The 19,462-nt window shown below is 40.7% G+C and overlaps 1 protein-coding gene across 18 annotated transcripts in view; it reads right to left on the bottom strand.

Moving 5' to 3' along the window:
* KASH5 (KASH domain containing 5) overlaps window positions 1–19,462 on the bottom strand; it is a 39,294-nt gene that overhangs the window by 16,653 nt on the left and 3,179 nt on the right. For 9 of the 18 annotated variants that reach the window (XM_084805425.1, XM_084805424.1, XM_084805432.1 and 6 more), the window contains 13 exons: window positions 18,581–18,697; window positions 17,131–17,311; window positions 12,467–12,628; window positions 11,879–11,996; window positions 10,991–11,041; window positions 10,360–10,437; window positions 10,162–10,218; window positions 9,421–9,480; window positions 8,935–8,999; window positions 5,533–5,620; window positions 4,778–4,882; window positions 3,328–3,482; window positions 2,784–2,901 (listed from right to left, as the gene is read on the bottom strand). In XM_084805425.1, coding sequence (XP_084661551.1) covers window positions 2,784–2,901; window positions 3,328–3,482; window positions 4,778–4,882; window positions 5,533–5,620; window positions 8,935–8,999; window positions 9,421–9,480; window positions 10,162–10,218; window positions 10,360–10,437; window positions 10,991–11,041; window positions 11,879–11,996; window positions 12,467–12,628; window positions 17,131–17,311; window positions 18,581–18,697 — 1,355 coding nt within the window. The remainder of the gene's footprint in view (window positions 1–2,783; window positions 2,902–3,327; window positions 3,483–4,777; window positions 4,883–5,532; window positions 5,621–8,934; window positions 9,000–9,420; window positions 9,481–10,161; window positions 10,219–10,359; window positions 10,438–10,990; window positions 11,042–11,878; window positions 11,997–12,466; window positions 12,629–17,130; window positions 17,312–18,580; window positions 18,698–19,462) is intronic. The other 9 variants (XM_084805419.1, XM_084805430.1, XM_084805431.1 and 6 more) reach the window with 4 other exon arrangements.

Genomic DNA, 19,462 nt, shown 5'->3' with positions numbered 1-19,462 from the left:
AATTTGTGCACATCACTAGAAACCAAATGGGCCTTCTTTTTTTTTTTTACTGTCAGTTTCCTTTTTGCTTTGAAAGTGAGGGCCATTTCTTTCTCTCTATACCTCCAGCAAGGGGTTTTGTTTCTTTGACCATCATGGCACAAACACATACACCATCAGGATGTGGTTCATTCATAATGATTATGGGAGAAGGGAGAAAATTCCTCTATACCATGACAAAAAATGTCTTTCCTTAAGTTAACTTGATACAGCTTGGTAACTTAATTGGATAGTGGCTGCACTTTAAATGTGGGTTGGTTGGTACAGTGAATTTACCTTGTGCCATTTGCTCTCTTTCCTACATCTAATGTGACTTTTCTGTTCCCTATGTCCACATATATTGAATTATGCCACAGTAACACAGCTCCTCCTCAGGATGCAAGGATGTGGTATGCTTTTTCAACACCCTCCTGCATAGGCCTTGCTTTTCCCCCCGTTGTTCACAACTGTATGATAAAGGAACACCTCAACTGCACAATTCCCCCTACCTTTACAAATAGGGCAAAGGAGAGAACAATTGACTCTACCCCAGAGGCATTAGCCACAACATCCAATTCATACGATTTCTGGTCACATGCTCTCCTGAAGCTGAACAGGAATGCCCATATCTTCAGTACCATCTCTACATCTACACAAATTCCTATGTTTTTAGCAACAGAAATTAGGTCCCCTCACACACTGTGATAGCAAATGATTGTTTGCCACTCTGTGTATATGCAGGTGGAATTCACAACCTTTGCTGCTTTTGCTTATGTTGTATTCATAAGCCGCGGGGCTGTTCGTATGTAATGGCGACAAAGCGTGGGTTAATTAATGTGCTGGCTGTGTTCTACAGCCTTTTTTAATATTCAACCCCCGATTGGGGCAATTGGGGGTTGCTATGTGACATCTAAACACGGATGTTATAGATTACTTGTGGGTTAAACAACCCACAGTTAACTGAAGTACTAGTTTTAAATTAACTGTGGGTTGTTTAACCCACAATTAACCTATTGACCCTGTTTGGTGTAATGGCTTGTTCTTGGGTTGATTTGGAGCTGTTTAACCCACGAACAACTCCAAGTGCCCCTGTTCGGATGTCACAGAATGCTCCATTCAACGGCTGTTAATGAAAACAGGAAGCAGCTTCCATCCTTGCAATTTGTGTATTAATTAACCCACAATTAGCTGTTGGACACCACCGTAACATCCAAACAGACTCAGTGTGTGGGTTTTGACATCATGCAGCAATTGCCAATCAGCAGTTGAATGTTCAAAATGGCTGTAGATGGTGCCCAGAGTGCACCATGGCAAATCGTGGGTTAATTAACCCACGATTTGCTGCCATTACGTGTGAGCTGGGTCACCGAGATGCTCTTGGGCACACAACATGTGTATAAATAAATGCAAATGCGCTGCTGTATATAATGCAAATATAGCGCTATTTGAGTGTGCGGAATTACACCATTGGATACTGCCCAATAACAGGAATATAATACTTCAAGGTACTGGATATTAAAACATATATCACGCTGAATATTCCACTCCGCTGAATTTATCCATTGCGCAAGTGGTTGCCCATTACACTTGTGCAACCAGTTGCACAAGAAGAATGTGAAATGGGCTGCACAAGAGTTATGAACAAGATGTACAACTGTGCTTGCGCAAATTAACTTTAGTTGGATTCTTCTCTTGTGCATAGTTCAAAACCTAGTTTCAGCTAGCACTAACTAACATTCGCACTAACAGAATTACACAGTTGGATACTGCCTAATGTGTATTAGATGTTCCATTATATATAGCAATGTATTTGTATTTAATTGTACAACAGTTGTACCCCTGAAAGCATCATACTCTGTTGTTCTTACACCTGTTGCTCTTGTTCTTGCATTCCAATTTAGGCAAATTCTAGGCATTCATCTTTTACAGCTAAGATTTTTCTTCTCTCTTATCCTTGCCAATTTTGTCTAGCTTATTGTTAGGCAGGGATCTTGTAAAGCACCAGGCACAATACTATCAGAGTAGTAGTAGTGCCCTATTCTTGTACATAATGCTTCAGGAACTCATGAGTCTTTTCTTAGCTTGGGTTAGATATGCAAATGTATTGAGAAGGTAAGGGAGTTTATGAGCATTTCCAGATGTTTAAAAGCTATGATTTTATTCTTTACACCCATTGACCACATGCGGCCTATGATGGTGCCCTCCAATTCTGCCACTGCCACAAAACAGGGTGCATGGGAAGAATCATCTTCACGTACCCTGTTCCCAGCAAAAATGGGCATCCCACAGCTTACCAAACAGCTGTTTGGTGGGCTTTTGGACGCCCAGTTCTGCAGGGAAACAGGGCATGAGGGGAAAACCATGCCCGCATGCCGCTTCCCAACAGGAATGCTGGAGGAAGGCTTTAATCCTGAACAAGATTGCTATTTCCCTGCTGCTTTTTTACACAATACTTGCCTAGAATGAAATCTCATTCCTACATGGGGGGACAAGATTTCATTCTAGGCAAGTATTATGTAAAAAGCAGTAGCAGGGGTGGGTGGTGGGGGAGTGCGAACCTTGCCAATGTGATGGGGGAAGGAGCCTATAAACTGGTAAGATAAAGGTCACCAAAATATTGTGTGTGTGTGCACACGCGCACACACACACACACACAATATCTTTTGCTTGGTAGTGCTAGGAGCCATCATCTGGAAACATCCCTTTTCTGGTTTAGAAATAGCTGCATGATGGCATTATATCTCTTATCCAAGGAGAGGACGTACCTGAGTCCCCATATTGGATGAACAGGTCCATATCTTCTTGTTATTTGGAGTCACCGCAAGCATTTTGTTGTTGCCAATGCGTTCACTTGCTAGGCTGTTCTGTTTTGGTTCATCCACGCTGGGTGAGAAGAAAAAGTTTATGTTTTGACATGAAGTGTGTATGCTTTATTCTCATATGAGACAACTCTTGTTTATGGAAAACTTGGCCAAGGGGAAATTTGTTTCAGTAGCAAGTTTTGTGTCCTAAATGTATCACACCGTGTTTCTGTCATGAATCAAATTTCAGGGAAATTCCAGAAGGGTATTAATTTCTTAGAGCAAACACAGAAAAGAACAATGCAGCTCCTTAAAGGCTAACAGACTTATTGTGGCAAAAGCTTTTGTGGCTCTACTCCAGTCTATGAAAGTTTATGCCACAATAAATCTGTTAACCTTTAACTTGCTACAAGACTTATTTTTGTGTAAACTGGAGAGGGCAATACAAAAGGTACATGGAGTTTGCAGGGAACTCACAAGCATTCAGCAAGGTCTCAGTTGTTCATACCTTCCCACCATCTCTAATGGAAGGTGTTGTAGCTGCTGGCTGCATTCCTGATTCTTCAGTATTAGTTTAGGATCTGTTACAAGATTCAGGTGAGACAAGCTATGTGTCCTCTGCAGTAATGCTTTGGTATCATCTTCTCTTGAGGTGTCTAGTTCCTGGAGAGCGAAAGAGAGGGACTGCTAGAACACGGAGCCACAAATTAGGTCCTCAGAATTGAAATAGATCTTGACAAGACTGAAAACTGAAGTTTAGAGGAAGGTGATTAAGGGCACAATCCTACACATGTTTAGACAGAAAAATGTCCTACAACTCCCAGCATCCCTCCTGTCAACCATGCTTGCTGGGGCATGTAACATTTTTTTCTGTCTAAACATGCATAGGATTGCACCTTAAATAAGTTAATGAAAGGTAAGTCTACATATGGGGCTGTGTTTTCTAGAAGGAAAAATATAGACAATAGCTCAGATCCTAACTAAGCACTGGTAAATGGAAAGAGTCCCTTCATGGACAGAGGCGAGATCCAGTGAAGGATCCTGCTGGTGAAAACGGGAGCAATTTTTGCTGAGTTGCCCTCCAACTGCAGCACCATCACCCCCATTTCAGAAGGTCCTTTAGCTTTCCACAGCAGATTTTCAGAGGCACTGAGGCTGCAGGGGGAAGGGGCACTGGTGAAAGTCGCAGCCCCTCTTCTGCTGGCTGGAGTATCCGTGAGCAGAACTTTGCTCAAGTGCACTCCTGCCAGCAGGAGGAAACCTAGGATCCCAGCCAGCTTCTAATCCAGCACTACAAAGCTGAGCTACTTTTAAAGATCAGCAGGAAACAGTCTTTGGATAAAAATATAGTACTATAAAAACAGTTCAGTAAATTAGAGAAGCAGGGTTTATGAAAGGCATGTGGTATAACAGTGGGATAGGGTGGTCAGATAAAGGTTTGGGATCACTTTGCATTATTCAAGTGGGAGTTGAAGCTTAAGGTGTGAAATCCATCTATTACTAACAGCATAGAACTTTTCTACACAAGGCTGTTAATCCGCTGTCTTTACTTTCGGTTTCATCACAGAACTGAGATTCAAGTACTACATGAAGTGTTTCCTTTCTTGCTTTTCTAGTACATAACCTCTAGGCGTGCGGCACGGTGGTATAGCAGAATAACACAATTACACAAGTTGAAAAAGCATTTTCTTTCACATTCAAAGTAATACTGCATTTTCCCTATTCTAAAACAGTTTGCTGAAAGTGCATTTAAAAACAGAAACAAAACTGGAGGGTCATGACATCATCTAAAGTACCCATATACAACTATGAGTACAGAATGATGAGCATACAATAAATGCCTCATCTAGAATATGGATATGAGAATATGCTCATAGTGGCAGCTTAAATTCAGCAGGCACGTTCCCAGGAATGAAAAGAAGAAAATGTTCCTTCCCATTTCTGATTTCCACACTCACCAGTTCTACTGCCAAAGTTCTGGTGTCCCTTGCAGTCACTGTCCCCAAAGTTGGCAACACCCCACACAAAGGGCTAGGTAGGCCAGCCTCCACATTGAACTCCTGCTGAAGATAGCAAGGGCCTGTCAGTTAATAGCTCATCCTTTACTTTGAAGGATGTTTTCCTTCAAAGTAAAACTTGCTGCACAGATATTGCTTTTCTCCAAAACTCAACCTGCAATATTTTGTTGCTGTGAAAATGCTATTCTTATCCCAGTAGCACATCTGTGACTACTGTGAGCATTATGTGGCACATAACTGTAAAAGTATCACACGCTAGTACTGGACAGTTCCTGTGACATCACTAGTGAGGAGCCATGACTTCCATCCCCATGCCATTCCCTGAATTTCACTTTTAACATTAAAAATAACAGTCCTTAATGGCTGTATACTACCACAGCACTGGGATGATGATCCAGCTTTAATTAAAGCAAAATTTAAAATGCAGTATTATTGCCCCCTTTCTCTATACTGCTCTGCCATTTCAGAAATTTCTGCTGATTTTTCAAAAATGTCCATGTTAGCTAGGGATCACTCAGTCTCATTTATAGGAAAAAGGCTGCCCAAATTTTTGTTCAGTCTAGACAAACGTGTACAGCCAGCAGTTTCCTAAGACACAGGGGTATCTGAGGTGAGTCTTGACCTGCTTCCCATTTATGGTCAAAGCAATGACATAACACTCCAAAAAGCAATACTAATTTGTGGCATCTTCTTACTTTCTGCGATTCTTCAATCTCTGTACAGAGTGACTGTGCAGGAATGCATACGCAAGCCTTTCCATTTTGTAGGGAATCTCTTGGTAGCCTGCATGAAAAGACAGATATCAAAATATTCACAATAGGAGAATATATTGAGTTGGAGAAAACAGATCTTCCCCGTTTTTTGGGTATGTTCCTGTATGTAGTAGGCATCCTTTCAGGTATGCATAATTATTTAAAATCTATATGATATCGGAAAATATTGGAGAGGTTGCAAAAAAGTACTGCAGCCCCCAAATCAAAAGTAGACACACTTCCCTGAAGCTACATTTTAGACAAATGCAAGTTGAAGCTTTTTCTCCCCCTATAGCAGCTGATGGAGATTTGCCAGCTTAGGTTGGTCACGGACTTATCAACCCAGGGCCTAAAGGGTTTTGTACTCAGCATGTCACATCAAAGGTAGCATGTTCTGGATAATGAGAAGCTGTGCTAACTGTATGGACAAAAGGGTGTCTTTAGGCAACTTTAACACTTCCCTGCTACAGCCAGTGTCAAATAAATCTGTGAACACTGAAAATGTTAAGCAGCTGCTTACATGCAGGTCCCTGAGGATATCTCTGCTAATTTCAAAAAGAACAAAAAGGGATCAACCACATGTACTGGAATTAACAAAGCATGCCTCTTAGGGAACAGGTACTTCACAACTGGGTACTTCCAGACAAACGGTTCCCAGCACTACCAATAAAAAGGCATTGTGCAGCTACTCTGTCTTTTCCTCCTTAACTGATTTTTTTGTGGAAAGAAGATGGAACAAGCAGTGGGAAAACATGGGATGAAGACAATGTCAGGACCACCTGTAAAATTCTGTGAATGAGGAAAGGCGATTGCGTGATAAAAGCCTCATCTGGAAGCATCCACTAGGCATTTCCCGGGAATTGCCACACTTCGTTCACTCACTTTTATGGACCATCTACATGAAAAGGTCATCAAATCGTTGACTTCCTTGTTTTCCCTGTGCTCCTCCTGTCTTTTTTCAGACTGCAAAAAGTCCAACTTTTTTTGTGAAAGAACTCAAACAATCATCACCGTGCACCTATGCTTTGGCACACCTTCTCTATTACCTTTCCAGATAGTGCCACTTTTAACCATATGCTTATTTTTTAATCAGTCTTTTAATTTCAAAATATTTTGCAATATTTCTTAAATAAAAAGACATTTTAGTGCAAATTTTAAAACAGATTTTTAAAAACCACACCCTGCCTTTCCAGTTAGCACTATTCAGTGATCTGTTAGTTTGTGCTAAAACACATTTTATCTTATATGACCTTGTAATAAAGTTATTGTAATCACACAATAGCATTTAAATTTAAAAAATGTTTTAGTACATATTTTAAAAAAATATTTAAAAATTTGATTGAAAATGGCACCTCTGAAAATTTGATTGAACAGCTCCTTCTCTGCTCACGTAGCTTTGTCACATGCATTAGAGTAGAAAGATGATACAGGGATGTATACATTAACAAGTGCTATACCTCCTGAAACTGTGGAAAGTGAATTTCAGTTTTCTATGTAGCTTTCAGGGGAAAACCAAATATTGGATTGTGCTCAGAGCTGCCAGTTTGGAAGTACCCCTTCTAAATAGATCCCAGGTGCTTCTCAGCATATGCAAAAACTGCCTTAATTTTCCAGCAAATAAAAAACAAGAGGGATTTAGGGTTTAAGACAGAGCCCAGCACATTTGGTTAGACAGCAGAAAAACTGAAGCACTCTTCTTGAAATCTGTCAACAACAACAAAAAAGGTGAACATGACAACTAACTCCCCTTTTGCAGAGGAATAGTCTGGCATTTTGTGCTTCTTTTTCTTTCTAGAAGGTGCAATCCTGAGCTTCATATTTCCCTTTTTGTTGTTCTTAAAAGTGGAATGCACTTATCATCCATAGCAAGACCAATCCCCTGAAGCAATTTTACCCATTATGTGGGGAAAGAACATCACATTATTGGGGCTGGATCATGACTACCGGAAGTACAGCATGAAGGGGAGATCTGTAAATGTTTGTATCTGCTGTTCAAGCAGCAGACAGGTTGTACTCATAAGTTATAGAGGATGGAAATCTTTGGATACAGCCTGGGATTTGGGATTTTGAGAATTCTTGGGAAATGAGGTTACATATAGAATTTGTCAAGCATCATCTTCTAGTCTTTTTTTTTTTTTTAAGACTCTGTGTCTGCATCTCAGAGATGGTTTAGGTCCAAGGAAACCTTGTTAGGAAAGAGGGCTAGATTAGATCACACTCAAGGTTTGCTCTCCAGCTCTGATTTTAATAGTCTAAAAAACCTTTCCCTCCATGTTTGATCTCTTCCCACTAAAGTGCAAGACAAAATTATCCATGCTCCTAACACAGCCAGGCCTAACCTCAGTGTCTCCCTAGAAAGTCAGAAAGAATTATTTCAGATTCTTAGTGCCAATCATACCAAATTGGGTCACAAGGCATGATGTGCATGCATAAGAGAGAGAGATGGATAGGTCTTGTAGAGGACAAAACTAATTTCTCTGCAGACAGCAAATTAAGCTGCATCTGTTCTGTTGCTTGACTTGAGCACTCCCAAGTACAGTTACCTGGGGCAGAAGAAATAGTTCCCTATACATTCCAGCTCGGAATGGTCGGATCTGTCAATTTCAGTTCCTCTCCAATTCTCATTTTTCCAGTCTAAACTCATTCCATCTGGTTCCCACATCAGTTTGCAATTTTTAAAAATATGTCAGCCTGAAAATTCATATGCACTTTCATGCTAATTTCTCCCAACATATGGATTTTTGTATTCAATTTTGCATATTATACACATTTTGCAAGCAATTCTCCCTAATACAATGCATTCTTGTATGTTATTTCCCCTAAAATACACATTTTTGTGTGTACTTTCCTCTAATATATGCATTTTTATTGGAGTGCTGCATTACAAAATTTGGAGAAGTGCGTAATTGCGCTTCAGTTCACATATTGGCTCAAGAAGTGCAAAACTTTTCACTGAAAACTTTCAAACAATGCTCAAGAATACAATAACTGACTTTGGGATACTTTCTGAACGTGTGCATTCATAAATAATCCAAACCAGTCACAAGCAGGGAATATATTACCACTACCTATTATAAAAGTTAAGAGTGTAGATATTTAAAGGAGTAAATCACTGTGTATTTGCTTTTGGGCTAGATTTTATAAATTAAAACCATTTTCATATCCTGAAAGGATGGTCTTTAGTGGTGATGACATGATGGTGCTTTTTATGGACAGTTGTGACAATCATAATAGAACTTTTGCTGGCTGGAAACCTACATCTTGTACTAGATACAGCTGGACGTCCTGTCCCTGCCAATATAAAAACCACTCAAAAATGACCCAACTAATTCTGACAAAACTTACATATCTTGATCGTGATAGGATTGGTGCAGGTGGTCTTGAAGCCTGCTGACTTCCAGTTTGAGTTCCTACATGGAGATCACAAAGAGAATCTGGTGGACATGTATGGCAGCTGCTATGTCAGTTCAGCAAGGATGTGGCCTGCCAGATGTTGCTGGATCACAACTCCCATCATCCCTCATCATTGGACATGCTGGCCTCCCTGGGGTAACCTCTAAGCAGCTGCCATAGACTGAAAAATGGTCATAGACTAAAGAAGAACATGTGAGCTTGTTATTAATCATTTCCATTCCTGGTCTGTGTTACCAATTCTGACTTGGGATTCTTTGGTCAAGGAATTTGATGAGGGATTCTTGAGGTTTATATATATTTCTGCACCCCAAACCAACCCAAGTCCAAACTGAACGATACATATGCTAGTCTGGATAGAGGACACGACTGCTTGGGGACACCTTTACCTTTTTTAGTTGCAAATAAGATGCTTATTACCTGTACCACCATTCGGTACTCATTCAGGGTCACTGTCAGCTCTTCAGCTTGTTTTGCTTTCTGTAAGCATCAAAGATAACCAAAACCAAGCAAATAAGCAAGTAACTCAGTCTCACTCAAAGCAAATTGTGAATCCAGAGGCCCCAGTCATCAGACATTTTTTTAAAAAATACGGATAGTTTCTTTTCACAACCAAGTTATGCCTAGCTATGAGGCTATACTGACACCTAGTGATCCCTGAATGCAGAGACAAAGGAAAACTTGTAAAAAAGAAGTCTTATTTCTGCTATTCTCCATGCATTTTGTAATGTCAGAGGAAGAATGCATAAAATACTTCAGAAAAAAAACCCTGTCTCTGATTATTCAGGCAGCAGATTTTTTAAATGATTATTTTAACACAAATACTTATAAAAATTGCAGATAGCAAGTACCATCTCTGTAAGAGGCATTCTCTCCTGTGCGAGAGAGAAAGGAGAATGATCATGATCATGCCTGGTGCGACACACACGTACATCGTCTAAAAATGAAGAAAGCTTTAGAACATCTTGCTTTAATGTACAAGTACACAAGCTGTGGCCTGGAGGTTGCATGTATCCCCCAAAGCCTTAACTGTGTCTCCCAACCGCCCTGCTGATCCCCCCGCTGATTTCCTTATACAGATTGCTCTTTTCCTGCTACTGCTCCACCACAGTGCCTTAAGTTTACATGTTCAACTTGTCATGTCCCCTATATATAGCTCACCTCATTAAGGGCAGCATCTTTGCAGGATATAAGATTTTCATACTCACAGAGTTGGGACTGCAAGGAAGCAAGAATGAAAAAAACCCTGTCCTTAAGTTATCATCACAAATCCAAACTACAAGAGCAGCAGTTATCTGCCAAACTAGTTGAACACTGGGATTTTATGTATGCTGGGTATACTTCTCAGTGCATTAGTACCTTCATTTTACCCTTCTTTGTGAACAGCTCTTTGATTCTACATTTGGAGCCTTCTTTTTCCAGAAGCAGCTTCTTGTTCTGTAAGACAAACACAATGGACTCTTAGCATAACTGCTTCAGCACAAGGGGAGATAGTAATCATTGGTACTTTAGTTGGTTTCTTTTCCAGCTGAATGAGGAAGATACCCATTCTGATGGGATCCCACAGTGCATACATACAGTAAAACAGACATGTGATGATATTTTTGTGGTGAACATGCAGTTTCTTGTATGGATTTTCATCACATGTGCAGTAGCTTTTTATGTAACAGAAGGTTACTCTCCGCTCTGCATCTACAACAAAGATCTGTACAGAGATCCCCAGTACACCAGTTGCTCGGGAATGTGGGTGGGAGGGTGTTGTTACACTCATGCCCTGCTTGTGGGTTCCTGGTTGACAGCTGGTTGGCCACTGTGTGAACAGAATGCTGGACTAGATGGATCCTTGGTCTGATCCAGCATGGCTCTTCTTATGTTCTTATCTCCCTTGTACCCTAATGCCACAAACACAAAAGCACTGGCATCCTCTACTGAGCCACACAACTCATTTTCTTGCATTTATTTGTGTTGTCTCATGGTTGATATGGCTCACCTCTTCCTGCAGATTATCCACTTGAATAGAGAGGAACTGCTGCTCTTTCTCCTTAAGTATGAAAAGAAGTTAAAGTTTGATTGGCCTTCTTGAGGATCTAGAATTCCAACATAACATTTTGCAACTGAAGGACAACTCCTGGAGTGTTTCTTGTACCTGCAATGCATGTGAAAACTTCTTGTGCAAATGGATCATTCAAAGAGGTTGCTGGTAAACAATCCTATCAACAGCAATTTCCAGAAATCCAGTTTTAATTCACAAGATCATCTCCCAACAAGCTACATAGATGATCCACTTACAGAACACATTTTCATGCATATGCAGTTACATTAAACCCTCTAAGGGCGCAATCCTATGGCCGCTAGTCAGCGGCTAGACGGCCATAGGATAGGTCAGTTCCCGGAGAACCGACCCCACCCCCTCCCAGGCCACCGTGTAGGCAGTGCAGATCAGCTCTGTGCTCTGCGTTGGTAAGAGCAGCGCAGAGTGGTGAAAATGGGCCATTCCCAGGGACGGGGTAGTCGGAAATGCCGGTATGACACAGCCTATGTGTCGTCCGGCTGCTGCTTCCTGAGCCCCGAAGTCCTGCAGCGCGAAAGCAGAGCGGGAGGAGATCTGCTCCTCACCACTCTTCCTGCCCTGCACTGGATAGGTGGTCGCCCCTGGGCTTGGAGGCGACTGTCAATCCACATAGGATTGCTCTCTAAGAATCTTCCCAGTTTCAAAGGAATTGACTGTGACAAAAACTTGAATTCTCCAATCAAAAAACCTATTTCTATATAATTTGAGTAACTGAATGAGAATTGACACAAACATGCATAAACTTTATAAAAGAGGGAAGATTATGGATCCACTCTATAAACAAAACTGAATGTTGAGAAGACCTACCAGTTGTCGTGCTTGTGTATACAGTTTACTATTTTCCTCTTCCAGACTTTTTGAAAAAACTTTCAAATCTTCTAATTCATTTGCCAGGACCCTGGCTTGCTCTAAGGCTTGCTGGGTGCTGTAATAAAGGGTGGTGAATGTTCAGTTACAATGCTTTGAATTCTACCTCCAAACTTCACTATTATCAAGCTATGTGAGAAAGAGTCAAGGGAACTGACAAGTAAGAATTAGAGATTAAACTAGGCAGTCAGAATTAGGAGGAGAGAAAAGTAATCCAAGCCCAAACATATACTGAGGAGCTAGCATTGTACTCAGGAGGGGAAAAAACATACTAAGAAAGGTTTAAGAGAGGTAAATACAGAGGGGATGTAATCCTTGGATTACAAGGATCTGCACTGAGTCCTGACTGGAGTATCTCTGTGCTGAAATTTCAGCACAACAAATAGCTCCTCAAGCATAGACACAAATGCTGAGGATCTTTCCCCACTTTCTACACACCTCTCCTCATTACTGACTAAGCCCTCTACTATTTGCCTCCTTGGATTAGTCCCAGTCAATGGTCCTATGTTAGACAGTCCCAACAATTACCCTCTCAGCTTTCCTTTCAGCTCAGAGATCTCCTCGGAGAGTCTTGAGTTGAGCTCTTCTGCATTCTCGATAGTCCTTTGCAGCTTGATATTCTCCACTGCTAGCTGCTTGTTGCCATGCTGCAGGTCTTTGATGCTGTTTGTCAGGTCTGCAGCCTCTTCTCTATTGTTAGAAAAAGGCAGAAAAGGCTAGTAAGCATGAAATTGATCTTTGCCACTCTATTCCATGATGATGCTAATTATACCACATCCAATGTCCTATATACAGTGTGCAACACTGGTACATGCAATCTTGAATGCTTGTTTATGCATAGCTAGGCCTTGCTGATAGAATTCAAGCAGTGAATTCAAACTATGTTTTGCCTTTGGAAACTGAGGATTCAATACTTACCTCAAATCCCATTTCTTCTTCCTCTGAAGAGGAAGAGAGAAAATAGCAACCCAACAGTAAGCACTTTTTGCATTTCCATTGTCATTTAGGTGTCACAAAACTGCGTGTGGCAAATGAAGACAAATGCAATGATCCTTATATTCATAATCCTTATATTCATGAAGATTAATTTGAAAAGCACAAGGTCTCAAATTGTTGACATCACTGGTTATAAGAATTGGTACTGTGATCTCTTAAAACAATGTTGTGGAGGTCACAGTTTCATGTATCTTGCCCTTACTGCCCAAACCAATATGTTACGGATGACATCAGTTTCTATGCCATCTCTATCCTCCCCATTAACGTTTGGAGCCTAGAAAGAAAACTGCAACACGAGCAACAAGATTGTTCATCAGAACTATGGGATCCTGGTGGTTCCAGAAAAATTGCTCCTGGCACTAAAAACTAATTGCTCTTCCAATGTAAGCTACAAACGAATTGCGGTTGATTTTCTACACAATTGGGGGCTAGTTGTGCATTTTCTTCGTGAATCCCTCACTTCAGGAGCCTGCATGACTGCAGTTGTATGTTGCTGACTAAAAATATCCAAAATGATCTAGTGATATGGGATTGCTGCTGAACACAAGCAGGGGGCTGTGTGTACTGCTGCACTCATGTCCTGATTGCGGGCTTCAACTGGCCTTTGGTCTGATTTAGCATCGCTCTTATGTTTTTATGAGATCTATGATTGGACTATAAAATGAAGTGCCAATCTCTTTTTCCTAATAATTAGAACTAAAAGGTGATATAACTCTATTTTGATGCGATGACCAGGGCTGCAAGTCACAGCACTTCAAATTCTTGTATTCCATTTTTCTTCAGACTTTCTTCTTTTCTGGGAAGACCATTTAAACTACAATCCTCAATCTATGAAGTAAAGTGGACCACCTAAATTGGAATAAATATTTGAGCACTGAAGATTAGCTGGTCTTAATCTCATTTTCTATGTCAATTCATGAGGCCTTCCAATACAACGAGAATGCTTTAGTGGCAATTAGATGTAGAAGACAGGTTAAGGGCACAATATTATATCTGAACATCTATTTCCTACAGACATGAGCCCCTCAGCCCCCTTCTTAGGGTTTCATACATCCAGGAGGTTTATATTTACACACACTTATTTGCCATATCCCCACCAAAGACATCTAGCTCATCTGTACTCCCATGTCATCCCCAAAAGAAAGAAAGATTTTCTAGATTTTTTTCACAGATGGCAAAATGCCCTATTTGCATGCCTAGACCAAATCAAAATATAATTATTTTCACTTAGTATTCAAAACACATCATGTCAACATATTGGGAAGACTGCTATCAACTTGTCAATATGCAGATAGGTGTTTCTTTCAAAAACAGAATAGATTGCTTTTTAAACAGTGATGTCTGCCTAGATTTCCTCGTTGCTGTTAAGAAGTCACAACAAGAAGCCATGAGCAAAGTCTGTTAGCCCATAGTAACAAAACCTGCTACATTACTGAACACTCTATATTTAGAAAGTTAAGGACAATGTCCTTTATTTCTTCATTTGTTATTTTTCTTTTTTCAGCACAAGCTCCCAGATGGTAACATGTAAATATGGCTTATACAGCTGACTTGCTCCTGTGTACTGTCTAATCTCCTAGATAAAACTAACAGCCGTTGCTCCTGCCTTATTACTGGCCTGAGAAAGTAAATCAGCATTGGATAACCTTTTCTTATTTGTCATATTCTTTCTTACTTGTTTCCTCACCTATGTGCTGGTAGAAATGTTTACCCACCATCACTGTGCCATGGGAAAACAACTGCCTAATCAGTACAGAAAAGAAAGAAGAAACTGAGGGAGAACAAGTCTGATATTATTTGATCAAATTAACAGATTTATTTTTTTCAAAGTTGGGGCATCAGATCTTTGGGGAGCAGGAGCAAGGGGGCAGCAGCATGGGAAGGAAGCTTGATGGAGACTAGGATATGGAGGTTGAGAATGCACTACACACTACTGCAGCACTCAGCAACTGACAAGTCTGAAACTATGTGGATGAAACACACATGCAGCAGCAAAAGAAAAGGAACTAGAATTAACACTGGCTGGATGGTCAGACTGCACTGGATGGGAGGCTTGTCCATTTCCATTTGCTGGACAGAAGGAGAGGCTTATTATGGGAGTGGAGAGTTTGGATTTCTGCAGAGGAGCTTGGCAAAACGATCTAGCCTTATTGGAAGTATATGCACATGTTGTTGTTGTTGTTGAGTCGTTAAGTCGTGTCCGACTCTTCGTGACCCCATGGACCACAGCACGCCAGGCCTTCCTGTCCTCCGCACTCTCCCGGAGTGATATGCACATGTACATAAGTACAACTCTATAGCAGATCCATGGACCATCTTCTCCAATGCAGTATACCATCTTCAGCAGTGGCCCAGCAAAACACCCCAGGCAGAGGTAGATAAATGCATCCTAGTCCCTCATTGCTCACAAAAAAAGGGTGCCTTGGAAATGCACTATTATTTCTCTAAGTTTAGCAATACCATTTATGAATTGTTTTCAGTTATGGGAATTCTCGTTATTCATGAAGGTGCCTCCACTTGGAATCAACTTGAGCTCAAGGCTTAAAATACCTCCCATTGAAGCAAGTTAAAAATCCTTAATTGGTTCCATTTTGTTTTGATCATCATTTTTACATTTCCAAAATTCCAACATTTAGTTACATTAGCAAATTCACCATGCCTAAGGCTGCTTCCAAATGGAGGGCTCCTAGCTCTATAAATCAAAAGACATTGTGCATCAAGTCTGTCTTTCTCCCCTTAACAGTTTTAGGGCACAATCCTACCCAGATAGTCACCAGCCTCCAAAATTGGAGGCTGCTGACTATCCTCTGCAGGATGGCTGGAGCATCGAGGGGATCCTCTCCTCTGTGCTCCAGCCACTCTGCATTTTGGCAGATGGGTGATTTCGCCCGTCTAGCCGTGGCTTCGGGGAGGGAAGGATCCTGGAGATCAGATGGGAAGCTGCGTAAAGCAGCTTCTGCAGTCTCCTCCTCTCCCTGCCCCCTTTTCCTTGGCTCCACGCTCTGTTTCCGAGCATAGAGACAAAGCCGGCATGGAGAGAACCAGCTACGAGGGTGCAGGAAGCACAGTTTCTGAGGTCCGAGGTCAAAGCCCTGTCCCGACCTCAGATCCCAGAAACCAAACAATCCTATGTCTTCCCCAGACACTGTCTAGAGGGCATAGGATTGCTCTTATTCTGGTAAGAAACAAGATGGAAGAAGTAGTGGGAAAACAAAGAGGTGTTACAAATGAAAGACCATGAGAGTCTCTACACCAGCCTAAAATCCCGCATTTAAAATGGGGCTTTCCGTTTCTGTTTTAAATGCAACATCACAAATGACTCCCTTGATATGTGCTTCCTCCCCACCTCCTTTCCCCCCTTATCTGAGTCCTCCATATGTTTCATTGGTCTAGCTCCTCTTATTGTGGCTTTTCCTTTTCATGGAGGGAACTCAAGTGTGGTAATTTGATAGCTCATTATCTCCGATCTTTTAAAAAATGAAAATAAAGTCCTTTAGTGCGGGAGACGCCTGGGAGGTTGACGACATCATCTAAAGGACCTGCAAACTTCCGTGAGTAACCAATCTCAATAGCAGGATAAAATCTCCGTGTGAAGAAGCCCCATGTCATTTTGTTTATTATTCTATTTATTTACTATATTTGTATATTGCTCCATATCTAAAACAGATTTCAGAGCAGTGAACACAAAAGATAAAACAGTAAAAGAATAAAAAGATCAAAACACCACTTTAAAATCATGCTATTTTGAAAGCACAATGCCAATAGAAACCGTGACTGGTCAATTAAGGAACACCTCCTGGAACAGTGCTGTTTTCAACAGGTGATGGAAACAACACAGTGTTGGTGCCTGCCTGACCTCCAGGGGCACAGAGTTCCAAAGAAAGGGGGCCACCACACTGAAGGCTCTTCTCCTGGTGGATTCCAATTGCTCCACAGGTCCATGTGGAACCACCAGGAGTAAGCCCTCCAATGACCTCACTGAACAGGCAGGTTGGTATGGGAGAAGGTGCTCTTTCATGTCATCTCGCCCCCACTGTAATATTATGTTTGAGGCAGGATGATTGCAGGATAAAAGCCTCATCTGGAAGCACCCTAAGTTTGCCACACTAACAATACAGACCTTTCTCAGGGAATTTAATACTGATGCTAAGGAAATTTGTAATACAGTATCTGACTACTATAATTACTATACTAACCCCTCCTGTCGACAGTCTGAGATCCAATCTTTCATGACTGCATAGAAGGTAGAAAAATCAACAGTGATCCCTCTCTCTTCGGGGTCCAATCTCTTATAGAGAGACCGAAACCTCCAGTCTTCACAGCTCTGCCCTGTCATCTCCTGTAAGTATTCAATGATTCGGAAAACAGACACCTCTCCTATAACCACAACATGGGTAGAGAGAATTATAAAGATAGGTAGAAAAGTCACATATAAAGATTTAATGGAACCAGAAGTCAAAAGAACAGGTTTTAGCTTTCTCCTTATCTACCAGTACAGCCTACTACAAGACATTTCATATGCCCTTGTTTCTCCAGTCTAGAACAAAGGAGGGAATTAAACTTTCTCTGACTGTAAATGATTAAAATCATCACTATATGAACTGAGTGGTCTACATATCTTCATGGTCTTAAAATACCCCATAGCAGTAGCTCAGAAGGCAATTTTGCTTTGTCTGAAACACTTGATGAAGAAATGAGAATTTCTATTTACAGTTTTTAATGAACTTCTAGTACTCATATTTCAAGGAAAAATGGCTGCTGCACAAAGAGCCATTCTGAAGCCTCAAGAAAGATAGGATGCATGGGGTAGATGTCTAAAAATCCATATTTGTCATTATTTTTAAATGTCAGGATTTCATATTAGCTTCTTACATTGCTTCCTCCTCCCATCCCAATTCCATTTTTCTTATTACTTATTTGTTCTATATATAGCTTTAGTAAAATCAACTTAAGTAGCTTTGAAATGTTTCCCCTCCTTACAGAAGAATTAATCCCAATCACTGCCAGCCAAAATGTGCATGCTTCCTGCTGGATCCAATTGCCCTCCTTACTAGAACTAGCCCAGAAGCAATGCTCTTTGTGGGCAGTTCTGGCTTTCTTCTCCATGGAGCATACAACAGACAAGAAAGTTCCCTCTTCTGGGTCAGGTAAACTATCAGGCAAATGTCAAAACAGGATGTTAACACACACAAAAACCCAGCTCACAGAGCTTTTACTTCAAGCAGAAAGGACTAGAAGTGGGAGATTCCTCCCACTGAAAGGGAATCAAGTACAAATAATTTGGATAGCCAACCTCTGAAGCAACAGAGGAGTAGCCCGTTCCTGGATAACCTCCATCATGAATACTTTTTTGCAAATCCTAATAAATGAAAACCTAATCTAAAACAGAGAGAGGGAAAATGCCCATCTTTCTCCTGGGACTTTTTTGTCATTAAGTTCCCCTTGATTTACTTGCTTCTTTGTTTTCCTGGTGGTGTTTGGGTACATTGACAAAATGGCATGGGCATACAGTCAGAGTGTGGTACAAAAGACTTCTGGTGCTAAACTATTCTGAAAGGTGCTTGCACATCTTAACAAAAAAAATAATCTGAAAACTATCAGTTCTGAAGGCTGATAGTTTCCACCTGACTTTACAAAGCTTTCTACCTGTTTGTTCTGGGTCACAGGCCTTGAATGTGCATTTCAGAACATGTTCTTCAGAGCACTGGCCTGCGTTCAGAATGATGTTCTTGCTGCTGATGCCAACGCTGTCCCATGGCACTGCTAAGGAACATGAGGAAGTAACATTTAACATAAATGACTTTTTTCTAAACCTGGGTTATCTGCAGACCAAGTCATCCTTCTGGGACTGTTATGAAATGTATTTACAATCCCATTATTGAGGTAAGTATGTCTGGAATAAATCTGCTTGCAAAAACCTTGATGGAAATTAATATGAATTTGGTCTATCATTATCTGGGAAGGGGGAAATCTGGCTGGAATGTAAAACCATTGCAGGGACTTTTCCCTACTAACTTTCTATGAGGGGAAATCTGTCCTAACCTTGCAGTTGACCACTTTCTGTATATATATTGCACAAAGGAACATCTAGAATAAACTTACCTGCCTAGGAAGAAATTACAGAAAATGACCTGTCATTTGCTCTAATGGAGACCTGTTTCTCTATCTATCAAAACCCAACAATATACCTTTCTGTTCATCTATCCCCATTCATAGTTCTCCAGCAATCCAGTATTTTTACTCACATTGTATTCTCCTATCTTGCCATGGTCATGCATCTAATATAACCTTATTTCCAAAAAGCTTGTCTTCATCCATAGACAAATAGTTTAGCAATTTCTGCTAAAGGCTTAAGAACAAGAGAAGAGTTTGTATTAAGCTTTCCTTAATACAATTTGCTTTGTATTAAGCATGGTTCTATTTTTTTTTTTTTACACACCATAGACCTAATTCATTACAAAACCAATTGTGCAACCAGAATAAAACATTTAAGTGAAATACAAAGAGGTAGATGTGCTTGATTTGTAT

This window comes from Heloderma suspectum, chromosome 6 (assembly GCF_057233095.1).
Source record: "Heloderma suspectum isolate Gila_16-S chromosome 6, 16-S_ref, whole genome shotgun sequence".
NCBI lineage: Eukaryota > Metazoa > Chordata > Lepidosauria > Squamata > Helodermatidae > Heloderma > Heloderma suspectum.
The sequence above is the reverse complement of the archived record's forward strand: the minus strand, read 5'-3'. Positions and strand labels throughout refer to the sequence as shown.